The sequence below is a fragment of the Equus przewalskii genome, chromosome 26, assembly GCF_037783145.1.
Source record: "Equus przewalskii isolate Varuska chromosome 26, EquPr2, whole genome shotgun sequence".
Taxonomy (NCBI): Eukaryota; Metazoa; Chordata; class Mammalia; order Perissodactyla; family Equidae; genus Equus; species Equus przewalskii.
In genome coordinates, this window is record NC_091856.1 from 25,345,167 (window position 1) to 25,357,636 (window position 12,470).

A 12,470-nucleotide genomic window follows, 5' to 3' on the forward strand; every position below is an offset into this window, starting at 1 on the left:
TGGTGCCGCTCCCCGCCCCCTCCCCTCTGCCTCCCTCCAGCCCCTCACAGCTGTGTTTCATTATAGGGCCCTTCACCTGTGAGCCCCAATGCCCTGGACCGCACGGCTGCTTGGCTTTTGACCATGAACGCGCAGTTGTTAGAAGACGAGGGCCTGGGCCCAGATCCCCCCCACAGGGATAGGCTAAGGAGTAAGGAGGAGCTCAGCCAAGCAGAAAAGGTAAAGCTTGACCCTGGCAGTGGGGGCAGGGTGGGGCTGCCTCCCTGCGGCAGCTGGCAGGGTTCTCACCCCGAGATCCCTGGCTGAGGGGCGCTGCTTGTTCTGCCAGCGGCCAGTCCCCTCTCAGCCTCCAGTCCCATGTGAGGACAGCGAACAGTGGCATCTGGAAGAAGGGCAGCAAAAGGGGTTTAGCTTAGACCTGACGTTTCCTGTGCGGGCTGCACCTGAGACTCAGTTGGGAATTATACTGAGTCCAGACTCCTGGGACCTGGTCATCAGACCTCTGGGAGGCCCCTTCCCCGAGTGACCAGGCAGCCAAGCTCCTGAGCATCTGAGACTTGAGGGCCAGGGGTGCCCAAGAGGCACACGGACACCTGGGGAGCCTCATGCGTGGAGGCAGAGAGGCAGTGGGTCCCTGAGATGGCTGGGAGAGCCTACCCCAGCCAGGCCCCCGCCCCTCTGGGTCTGTGCTCCCATGGCCCGGCTCTGTCCCAGCCCCGGTCACCACCAGGGCCTGGGAGAGAAGGAGCCAGCTGGGCGGGCGAGAGGGGAGGTCAAGTTGCTACTGAGATGTTTTCTTCCCCCAGGGGAAAAAAAGTTGGACATTCTAAAATATCCACATCCCAGCCCACCTTACATGTCTAGTTTTTGGGGGCACAGTGGGGTCCTTCTGTCCTCTAGAATTCTCCCACTTGTTGTGGCAGCTGCCCTGGATCTGTATGGCTGGTTCTTGTCTCCTTCTGGAGGCCAAAGCCCAGGTAGACACAAGACCCCATGCGAGGCCCCCCAGAACAGCAGCCACATCTGCCACTTACACGGGTATCCCCCTCTTGGCCCCAGGAGAGCCTGTAGCAGCCACTCCAGCAAAGGCATGGAGTCAGGGTGCAGCTTTCCCTCCCCCTGCCCAGAGTGAGGTCCATGCCCATGCCGCATTCTGCCACCCCCCACCATCCCCTTGGTCTACTGCATCCACCCGCTTTCACCATAATTACGTGAAGGGGACCAGGGGACATGGGGCGCCGTGCTCCAAGAGCCAGAGTTAGGCTGGGGAGCAAGGAGGGCCAGGCTCCCCTCCCCCAGGCTCCCTGCCTGAACCCAGGGCCAGGCTCTGCACCTTTCTGAGACTCAGATTCCCTTTGCGAATTGCAGGGATTGCCCGAACAATTGCAGGGGTCAGGCTGCAGCTGGGGTGTCCCTTTTCCTCATTGTTCCTTGGCTGAGCTAGTGAGTGGCTGCTTCTCTCACCCTCTTTGCTGCTAACAACGCTCACGGGCAAATCCAGGAGGCCTTTGTTCCGTTGAGCTCCCTAGAGACCTGGTCCTGCCTATCAGGGAGGGCCCTCCCTGCCCCTCTCTGCCCTTCTCTGGGCAGCTGAGGAAGTCTGTGATGGGCCACTTCTCCTGGAGCTAGGCTCTCCTATGGGTCCAGCCTTGCCTCAGGGGATCAGATTTGGGGTGGGGCTGGGTCCTTACCAGTCTCTGGATCTGCTGCCTCCTGACCTTTGGGTGGTCCTTTGCTGATGAGTGAATTGGGCTCCTGAGGCCAAGACTCAAGGCGAGGCTCTTCCTGCCTCCCTCAGTCCCTGTGTTCTCACGGCCCCTGGCCCCCAGCTCCTTGATGCTGGTGTCGACTCTGCCTTGCCCCTCTGTCCAGCCTGCCCAGCTTTCCAGCTCGCTGCTTCTCTTGCCACTTCACACATCCCCCCTCTCCCCAAAGGCTGAGCGTGCAGGGCTGACTCAGCTCCTGAAAGCCCAGAACCACCCTGCCTTGAACCTCTCTCTCCCCTGCTTCCCTGTGCCACCGCCCTGGCTTCAGGGTCAAATAGAGCCTGGGCGGCTGCGGTCTTGCCCCACTGGTCGGTCCCTGTCTGTGTGACTGGGTCACCTCATCTTCTGGGCCTCAGTTTCCCCTCCGGTGGAGCCCCCTCCTCTCAGGGCACTGTCACATCTCCTTAATATATCCAAAGGTGCTGTTAACCTACGTTTGTTATGAGAAGCCCAAGGCCCTGGTTAAACCCTTACTCATGAGATCTGGGTTTGAGTCTTCATCCCCCTCATAGCTGTAAGGTCAGGCTGGAGAGCAGGAGAGTGGAGTGGGGAGAGCCCCGGATCGGGGAGAGACCTCGGTCCCCTCCGTCTGGGCTCCTTGGGCGTCTCCTCGCTGTGTGAAGTGGGCTGGGATGGCGATGGCCCCTGGGCATTCCGAGCTGGGCTCCCTGCCACCCTGCGCTCCTGCTCGGGCTCATGAGGCTGTGCTCTCTTGTCCTGGGTGCTGTGCCCACGGCACGCTGCCCTCTTGGCAGGACCTGGCAGTGCTGCAGGACAAGTTGCGAATCTCCACCAAGAAGCTGGAGGAGTATGAGACCCTGTTCAAGTGCCAGGAGGAGACGACGCAGAAGCTGGTGCTGGAGTACCAGGCACGGCTCGAGGAGGGTGAGGAGCGGCTACGGCGGCAGCAGGAAGACAAGGACATCCAGATGAAGGGCATCATCAGCAGGTGAGGGCGGCCTGCTCTGGACCCAGTCCTGGCCCCACGTGCACAGAAGGGGCAGACCTGTCCACTGCCCTCCTGATTGAGGCAGGGGCTGATCAGCTGTGGGATGAGCCATTGTGGAGAGAGGACGGAAGAGAGCATCCCAGGCAGTGGGGACAGTGTGGCACAGGCCTGGAGGTAGGAGGTGGCCTGGAGTGTGGGGAGCCCCACACGGTGCAGTGTATGTTGATGGCAGAATGCAAAGTTGGGCATGGCAGAAGTGAGATCAGCCAAGGCCAGCTCACGGAGGGGCTGTGGCCTTGTAGGGAGTCATGTTTTCTTGGTAAGCACTCAGGGGAGTATAGAAGCTGTATTGGGGGTGCCAGGAAAGACAGTGAGGACGTGATGCAGGGCAGAAGTAGGAATGAACGGTCAGATACATTTAGTGGGTGACGGTGGGAGGTGAGAGGGAGGAAGGAGGCAGAATAACCCCCAGATTTCTACCAAGAGCATCTCGGTGTGTCGTGGTATCAGTTACTGAGCTGGGGAATTTGGAAGAGGAGCGCTTTGGGTGGGGAGGGAGGAGAATGACGATGGCAGTTTTGGATATGTTGAATTTTAAGGTGCCTGTGGATTATCTGGGAAAGATTTCCAGGGGGATCGTTGGCTTTAATGCTGACTCTCGTCTTTATTGATGGCTTATATCATGTCCTGTCTTGATCCCCCCTCCCCTGCCCCGACTCCCTATGGCTCCAGTGGGCACACCCTCATCAGTATCGGCAGGCAGGGAGTTTGCTCAAGGTGTAGTGTCCAGGCCAACCCCAAGGGTCCCAGTCCTGGAGTTTACTTCCTTACGACAGTAATATCAGGTAAAGAGGAGACAGTGGATTTACAGCTTGTTCGTGTATGTGGTACAAGAGCTCATCAGCAGCATAGATTAGCAGGTGTACGGGAGCCGGGACACTCCTGGACCTGGCCTCATGCTTTGTTCCCTGCAAAAACCCTTCCCAAATGCCTCCTATTTAGACCACCTGTTTCTCTGCGCCTAAATATTGTTTGCTTCATTTACCTGTGTGCTTTTTCATTGTAAAATGGTTAGCATGAGCAGAGGGCTTTTAACCAGGGTGACTAGCAACCCACTGTTCACTTGACGCCAGCTCTGATCTTGGCTCAGCTCGTCTGTGTGCTTTCAAGAAGAGAAGTACTTTTCAACCTAACCACCTCCTCCTCTTTGTGTCTATTCTCTGAGGGGTGCATGCTCTCCTGAGTTCAGTGGCTCACTTAACATGTATTTTTAGCCAATCGTGGTATGTTTGCTCCCTAACAGAAATGTCGGTTAGCTCAATTTGGTGGATAGCGTTGTTGAAGTCTTCTATATCCTTATGGTTTTTTGTCTACTTGTTTACTGTTGTTCTGTCACTTATTGAGAAAAAGATATTGAAGTTTCTAATCATAATCATGGATTTGTCTGTTTCCCCTTTCATTTCTGTTGGTTTTTGCTTTACACTGAAACGCCATTCCCAGATGCACACACATTTAGGATTGTTGCGTACTGTTGGTGAACTGACCTCCTTATTATTATAAAATCTCCTTTGGCTGTCATAATATTCCTTGCTCTGAAATCTATTTTGCTTGATATTAATACAGCTGCCCCAACTTTATTTTGATTAGTGTTAGCCAGGTATATCCTTTTCCATCCTTATACTGTTAACCCATCTATGTCTCTATAGAAAGTGAGTTTCTTTTACAGACACCTTATTATTGGTTCTTGCTTTTTATCTAATCCAACAGCTTCTGCCTTTTTATCGGAGTGTTTAGACCATTTACATTTAATATAGTTGTCAGTATAATTTATGTTTATACCTATTATCTTGTTACTTGTTTTCTATTTGTACCATCTGTTTTGTTCCCTTTTTTCCTGCCCTCTTTTGGATTGAGTACTTTTTATGATTCCATTTTGTCTTCTTTATTGGCATATTAGCTATATCTCTGTTGTGGCTTTAGGACAGGGGTTGAGAACTTTCTGTAAAGGGGCAGATAATAAATATTTTAAGCTTTTGGGCTGTAGGGTTTTGGTTGTAACTATTCAACCCTGGTGCTATAGCGGAACTGTTTGTATGGTGTGGCAGATAGCCACACCGATTCGGCCCTCACTCTGGCTGTAATAGTGGGGACTCTCATTGTTTTTGTCATCTGTACTTAGTGTACCTTTTTTTCTCGCTGTTTTTAAGATTTATATTTTTATCGCTGATTGCCAACAGTTTGATTATGATGTGCTGGGTGTGATTTTCTTCATATTTCTTGGGTTTGTTGAGCTCTCAGATCTGTGGTTATCTAGTCCCACCTGCCCAGTCTGTTTTCTGGGACCCCCCCCCCATTGCACATATGTTATGCTGCTCTGTATTGTCCCCACTGATGCGCTCTTCTTTCCTTTTTCTCTTTTGTTTTTCTGTGTTTTGGGTAATTTTTATTACTGTGTCTTTGAGTTGACTAATCACTTCTTCAATGTCTAGTCTGCTATTAATCCTGTCTAGTATTTTTTTCATGTCAGATATATTTTTCGCCTCTAGACTTGCAGTTTGGTTTAAATTCTGTCCGTTTCTCTTCTCATGCTCATGCTTTCTTCTATTTTCTTGAACATGTGGAATATATTTATTTGTTTTAATGTCCTTGTCTACTAATTCTATCATCTGTGACATTTCTGAGCCTCTTTTTGTTGATTAACTTTCTTCCTAGTTATGGGTTATATTTTCCTCCTTCTCTGCATGCTAGGGATTTTTTGGTTGGATTCCAGACGTTGTGAATTTGACGTAGGTGCTGGACGTTTTGTGTTCCTTTAAGTATTTGGAGCTTTGTTCTGGAACACAATGATGTTACGTGGGGTCAGTCTGCCTCCTTTGAGGCTTACTTCTCAGCTCTGTTGGAGTGAGTCCTGGGCGACCTTCGGTCTGGGCCTGCTCTGGCTCCCCTGCTGAGGCAGTTTCCTTCTGGGCATTCTGCTTGATGCCCCTGTTAGCACGTCTTTCCACTCTGTCTGGAAGGAACGTGAGCTGTTTATTCCTGGGTTGTCTTGAGTGCTCCTTCCCAGTGGAGCTTCCTGGCCTGGCTCTTTTCTCACAGGCGTGCAGACCAGCCCTTGGCCAAAGACCCAAGGGGACCCCTCAGGAGATATGTGGAGTTCTGTCTGCATCTTCCTCCTCTCTGGCACTGCCCCGAGAGTCCCAGCCCCTTTGCCTCCCTGCCCTCGAGCATCTCCTCCACTCTGTAACATCGCATCCCTCCTTTTCTTCAGCCTGGACTCTCCAGACAGTGAGCAGGGCTCCCCTCATGGTCCCTTCTCTCGGGAGTCACTGCACTGCCTGTTGTTTGGTGTCTGGAAACCCTTGTTTCATATACTTTGTTTGGTTTTCTAGTTTGGTTTTTTTTTTTTTTAATGGCAGGAGGGTAAATCCAGTCTCTGCTGTCACACTGTAGCTGGAAACAGAAGTCTCTCCCCGAGTGTAATCTCCCTTCTGGTTGAGACCACCTGAGGGCCTTCCTCCCCATCCCTCCCCTCCTCCACCTTACAGGCTTTGTTTGCTCAGTGACTTCCCGTCCTATGACACGGAATCCCCCTTGGGGTGGCCCCACACCCCTACCTCCTGATCAGTGCTCCCTGACCCCTGAGCCACTGACTTCTCACGACAGCCCCGTGCATCCCTCCCCAGCACCGCTGACCTGCCTGTGCATCTACTGTGAAACAGGCCAGGTGCTCGCCCAGGGGATAGGGGACTGCTGTGCTGGGCTGGAGAAGTTGTGCAGGTAGAGACTGAAATGAAGCCTTGGGAGTAGATGAGCTTGTGTGAGAAGAGTGTGTAGAGGGAGAAGAACGGAGGGCTGAAGCAGAGGCCTGTGGAGCCCTGGCGTCCTAGGGGCAGACAGGACAAGGTGTCTGCAAAGCGGAGGCGAACCCGGACAGTGTGGGATGTGGAAGTTAACGGAAGAAAGTTGGAAGGGGGGAGCGATTAACAGCCATTGACAGGTGCATGAGAGACAAGTAAGATGTGGCCAGGAAGGGTCTCAGGGAAGGAGCAGCCCATGACAGACCCACGCCTGCCTTAGCTCTGAGCTCCTGCAGAAGGTGCTTCCATCTGCTCTGCTCACTACCCCACCTGCAGACCTGACTTGCCCTTCTAACGTCCAGTTCATTGTGTGCACCACCAACTCCCCCGTCTCCGGGATAGTCAGCTACTTCCTGCTCTCTGTTCCCTTGGTCGCTGAGCTTCCCGTGCAGGGCGTAGCTACTGTTTGTCTGTGTCCCTGCTGCCCTGTGAATTCCATGAGGGGGAGGACTACACTCCTTCATCTCGTTACCTCGAGTGCCCAGCACAGCCTTGGTGAACACAGTGGGTGGAGAAAGTTCTAGAGCCCTTCAGGCCCTTCGTCTTCCCACCCATACCATGAGTCCTATGACATTAGACCACCTGCCTGGCTCTGGGGCGTCCAACACCCACTCCTACCCCCTTGGCTCCTGGAAGAACATCAGGAGAGGGGCAGCCCTGGGGCGTCTGGGGATTTGGGGACAGAATTTGGGGCAGGCGAAGTGTAAGGAAGGAGCAGGCCCAGCCCCTGTCAGGTAGGGGCCAGCTAGAGGGCTCTGTCACAGGCATGTGCGGGAGGTGAGTCTATGGCCCACAGAGGGGCTGTCCTCGTATGTCCTCTGTGCAGGTGGGATGGCTTGTTCCTACCAGTCCCCACACCCACCCCCTCACCTGCTTCCTCAAGTGCCAGCCTGACTGTCCTTGTCTCTGGTCGCAGGTTGATGTCAGTGGAGGAGGAGCTAAAGAAGGACCATGCGGAGATGCAAGCAGCTGTAGACTCCAAACAGAAGATCATCGATGCCCAGGTGGGGGGCTCTGGCCCTTTGGTCAGCCACAGGTGTCAAAGGACTTAGGATAAGAGGGCGTGACTTTGGCTTTTCCATGTCCTCCATCATACCCCACTGCACAAGCTGAGAAGGAATAGGAAACCAGGATCTCTGCTCTGAGAAGTCAGACTTGAGGGTCTCAGTGGACCACAAGCTTGCTAGAACAAGCTGTGAAAGAGGTGGGGCAACTCCCCCCCGCTGGGACAACATGGTGGGTATTGCCTTTCACCAGGGGTACTGACCAAAGAGTGGAAGCTACTGGGAGGAGAATGAGGAAGACTGGGGGTGACAGCAGGCTGGGCAGAGGAAGCAGGGGGGGCTCTTGTTCAGAGCTGTGGCTTCCTGTGTTGAGAGGGGAGACATGTAAGAGACTAGCCTCCAATCTCCTTCACCCAAGGCTGTGCGTTTTCCTCTCACCCACCCAGGAATAGGGTCGGGCCTTGCTCAGGCTGTAAGTGCACAGACTCACCAGGAGCTGTGACCTCTGTGTGTTGCACATGCACATCAGCACCTGCCCTCGGGGCCTAGGGTGGCTGACAGAGGACAGCACTAGAGCTGTTCTGTTCGGGACGAGAAGCAGGCGATGTGGTCAAGATGTTAGGAAGGCAGACTCAGGAGGTCTTGGTCTCCCATGGCGAGGCCGTCTGCTCCCCAGCACGCCCGCTGCTCCACAGCCTTGATGCCTTTCCCACGCTTTGCACGCTGTGCGCTCCTGTCATCCTGCGTCTCCTGCAGGCCACCTTCCGCCCCCTCCTTCTTGTAGGTGTGCACAGCCCCAGGGAGGTCCCTTGCCCTGCACGGTCCCCATCTGGCCCAGGAGCCCAGCCCGTGACCTCAGGCTAACACCCTCTTTGTCCACAGGAGAAGCGCATCGCCTCACTGGATGCCGCCAACGCCCGCCTCATGAGTGCCCTGACCCAGCTGAAAGAGAGGTACAGCATGCAAGCCCGTAACGGCATCTCCCCCACCAACCCCACCAAATTGCAGATTACTGAGAACGGCGAGTTCAGAAACAGCAGCAATTGTTAACCTGCCCGAGGAGGGAGGAGCCTGCCCAAGGAGAGGGAGGACTGTGGTGGCCCAGGGCAGGGTCTCGGCCTGGGGAGGAGCGCCCCCACAGTCGCAGCCCCAGCACAGGGGGCAAGAGGCCAGGCGGCCGCCCCCTTCCCTCCACCCGCGGTCCGAGAGGCGGCCACAGAGGGAGCCGCGAGAGACTGACACTGCGCGAGCCCGCTCCCCTCTCTTCCAGCCCAAGGAGCGTGTTCGGTGCAGGCCAAAGAGACTGCACGCTGGGGAGTGGGGACAGCCTGGTGGGAACAGGGGGCCTGCCAAGATTTGTCTCTGTTGGTTCTTGAATTTGGTGCATGTCACCTTTCCTCCTTGAGCTGGCCAGGTGCATGTACCCCCACACCCTCCCTAGGGAGGGAGCTGTCCGGAGAGGTGGAGGGTTAAAGAGCCAGGGGCCTGCCCCTGTGGCTTCCCTCACCTCCTCAGGGGCCCAGGACTCCCTGGCAGCCAGGCCCCTGCCCTGTGGGACCTGCCCCTCGGTTCCAGGAGCTGACAGGTTGGTCAGCAGGCGTGGGGAGGGTGGGGAGGATGGAGCTGCCAGAGTTCCGTAGCCCCTGCCCGTCTCCACCCTGCACACCTGCCACCGCGTATAGCCTGCCGGAGACCCCTCCTGGCTGTGAGGAACCAAGGAGTCACCCTGTCCCCAAAGTTCCTGCCTTTCCCCTCCCTCCCTCCCTTTCCTACTCGTTCCACCAAAAGAGGCTCTTTCTTCTGGGCTCTCGCACCTGCGGGGAGGATCCAGAGCCTCCCTCGCTTGCCCCACAGCCCAGGCCAATGCTCTGGGGCTCCCCGAACCAGAGATCTGGGCAGAGTAGGCCCAGAGGGCACTGCACGTGGTGCCTCCGCTCTCCTGGGGCTAGGGAGCCAGGGGACAGTGGCCCTCCAGGGAGCGGCCACCTTGGTGCTCACCCTGAGAGAAAGGCTGATCTTTCCTGATTGATGGGTTAAGAAAATTCTAACGCCTGCAGGCCCTGAGAAGGTGGATAACTGTGACTTTTTTTCCTTTCACAGTATGCATTAGAAACAAAAGCCCGCTTGCTCGCTTGCTGGAACACAGGGGCCTTTTAAATTGAGCGTGCGCACTGCATGGGAAATAGCGGCCCTGGAGGATGTTAGACTTGCTCCCTCTCCAAGACAGCAGCGGCCTGCACCAGGCCCCGTGCGTGCGGCGGCCTCCTCACCCTTCCCGGCCCAGCCGAGGACCCAGGCGCTGCAGACAGGGGGGGCACACCCACAGCTGGGGCTGGTTTTCCTCAGCTCTAGGCTGTTGTGTAGCTTTTCAGCCCTCCCGCCGCCCCTCGCGGGACACAGGTGGGCAGGAGCCTGGGTCTCTCTCGTTCCTCCCTGTTCCCAGCCCCGGCCCTGGTGATCTGGGGCAAGAGCTGGGCGTTTGCCCCACGGTGGAGCAGAGCTGGGTGAGTCAGGAGCCACCCCTCAGCCTCAGCCTCAGCCTCAGCCAGCTGAGGAGACCCTTGGAAAGACCTCTGAGCACCTCCTGCCCCTGGGGCTGGAGACATGCTGCCAGGGCCTGACTTGCCCCAGAACCCACCAGGAGGGGTGAGGGGGTGTGGCCCAGACCCCACTGCACCCGTCCTGGGCCTGTGCTCTGGGAGGGGGCTCTGAGATGAAACCTGTAGCTCACTTAGGCCGGAGACATGCTGGTGGGGAGAGGGGACCATCAGGGGTCACAGACCTCAGGAAGGAAGGCTGTGGGGCTGAGGCCCTGTCCCCGCTCCTGGCCTCACAGGCAGGGCCTGGCCCCCGTGATGTCCTCTGGTTCAGTCTCGCACCCCCACTGCCCAATGAGCCCTCCCCTCCTCCCTCTACCCCCTCCCACCGATGCCTCTTAGAGTGACCTCGGACTGAGCACCTCTTAGCAATACAGGGGGAGGGTCCCAGGGCCTGGACAGCAGGGCGCAGTAGGCCAGCGCGGTGGCCAGTGCTGGCGCCCTTGGCGCGGGTTGTGAGCTCTCAGGCCGAGAGCCTTATTTACCTAGTGCAAAAACTGTAAAAGTGTACAGACTCTTCACAGATTTTTATCTGACTTGCAAGTCTGATGATTTTTGTAAATGTTCTTGGTGTTTGACTGTAATGTACCTATTTCACCTAATGGATGTACATAATCCTTTCGTCCTGGTGCTGCCGAGGGCTGCCCGGGACCGCTGCTCTCCGATGGTTTTTATTTTATTTTTTAATCTAGAGAACAGTATTGGGCAGGAGGAAGAGGTTTGGGATTTGGGTGTTGGGGTTTTTTCCCTGCCCGTGGCATTTATTTGTTGGCTTTGCAGTGTGCTGTCTGGGTGGGGGTGATGAGGACATGTGCCCTGACTGGGCCAGCAAAGGGGGGCTCCTCCTGCTGGGGCCGCAGAGAACCCGTGTCCTGGTGTTGGACGCTGCCTGCCGCAGAGCTGGTTGGCAGAGGGCCCGGGGTGGGGAGTGAGGGAGGGCAGTCCTTGCTCGGGGAAGACCGAGGCCCCCGGGCCCCAGGCCCAGACTCTGCTGGAGGAGGCTCTCCCTCCCCTGCTGACACGCGAGGCCTGACTTTTTTGCTAATCTTCTATGTTTCGGGTGAAGGAAACTGCCAAACTTCCTAAAGGGAAGACTCTTTTCCGACTGCCCAGAAAGGGGCGTGGGGAACCAAGGGCAGAGCTCCAGTGCCCCCCACCCTACAGAGCACCTGCCCCGGGTACACCTCTCTCCTCCACCCCGTCCGTTTGCGGAAGGCAGACAGTCCAGGGAAACAGCTCCTCTTTTCTACACACTCGGCCCAAAGCCGCCCCAGCCCCCGCACCGCCTCCCTCCTCCCCTTTTGTAAGTATGTGAAAAGGAGAAAATGCAAACGGTGGAGTCTTGGCTGGAGCTCCTCCCTCCAGCCAGGACTTTTAACTATGTAATAATGTACAGAGAAAGTCGTTGGTGTTCTAAGACTGTGTGGCTGTGCAATTTCTGTACATTTGCAATTAGAAATATTAAAGATTTATTTAGCTATTTTAAGCCTGACTCGCCTCTCCATTCAGCTGTGTCTCAGGAGATTTTCCAGGGGTCACCCTGGAGTCGTGGGCCGATATTGTCCTTTACCAAGGGACCCCAGCATTTGGTTCATGCTGGTGGCAGTTGTGGGCAGGGGAGACCCCTGAAGCCAGTGGTAGTGGTGATTTCAGCTCACTGAGCGACCTGGGATTGTCCCCCAGGCCTGGGGTGCAAGGGAGCTGTATGCCACTGTCCACGCTCCCCAGCCTGACTCCCCAGGGCCCCTTGTCTGAGCCCAGGGATAGCTCCAGACTTGTGTGGTTCTGTGGAAGGAGCTGGGGCTGCATCCTGCTCCCCAAACCTCTGTTCCCGGAGGCTCAGCCATTAGGAAATGTGAATTCCCCACGCCTGCCCTGCCCTGCCCTGCCCTGCCCTGCCTTGCCCTCCCTGCCCTGCCCTGCCGTCCCTGCCTGCCCCGTCGCTCCTCTCACTGCACCCCTCCCCAACACCCCCCCTCAGCCTGGCTGACTGCAGCCACCTGCCCAGCACCCTGGCCTCTCCGGGCGTTCTCAACCTCTAGTCTCCTCTGAGGACCCCGCCTTCCACTTCACCAGCCACCCCTGGGGCCACACCCTTGGCTGTCCTCACCTCCCACCTCTTAGAGAAGCATCATCTGTTGTCTGTAATGGCAGGCATCAGGCTTTCACCCCCGTCAGGCCCTCCCCATCCATCTGCGCCCCAGATGGTCCCCAGGCCCCTTGCGCCTTTACTGCCTTCCCCACCCGCCTAGACCCTGTCATCTCCCTCCTCAACCCCTCCCTTGACACTATTTTTT

The 12,470-nt window shown here is 56.2% G+C and overlaps 1 protein-coding gene across 47 annotated transcripts in view; it reads left to right on the forward strand.

Annotated features, from left to right (window-relative positions):
- The window catches only part of DAB2IP (DAB2 interacting protein), a 194,427-nt gene extending 182,768 nt beyond the window's left edge, over positions 1-11,659 (forward strand). For 22 of the 47 annotated variants that reach the window (XM_070596169.1, XM_008527024.2, XM_070596150.1 and 19 more), the window contains 5 exons: positions 67-219; positions 2,522-2,715; positions 7,489-7,576; positions 8,459-8,529; positions 9,677-11,659. In XM_070596169.1, coding sequence (XP_070452270.1) covers positions 67-219; positions 2,522-2,715; positions 7,489-7,576; positions 8,459-8,529; positions 9,677-9,686 — 516 coding nt within the window. In that variant the 3' untranslated portion in view covers positions 9,687-11,659. Of the gene's footprint in view, positions 1-66; positions 220-2,521; positions 2,716-7,488; positions 7,577-8,458 lie in introns of all 47 variants that reach the window. The other 25 variants (XM_070596144.1, XM_070596166.1, XM_070596183.1 and 22 more) reach the window with 3 other exon arrangements.
- The last annotated feature ends 811 nt before the right edge of the window (positions 11,660-12,470 follow it).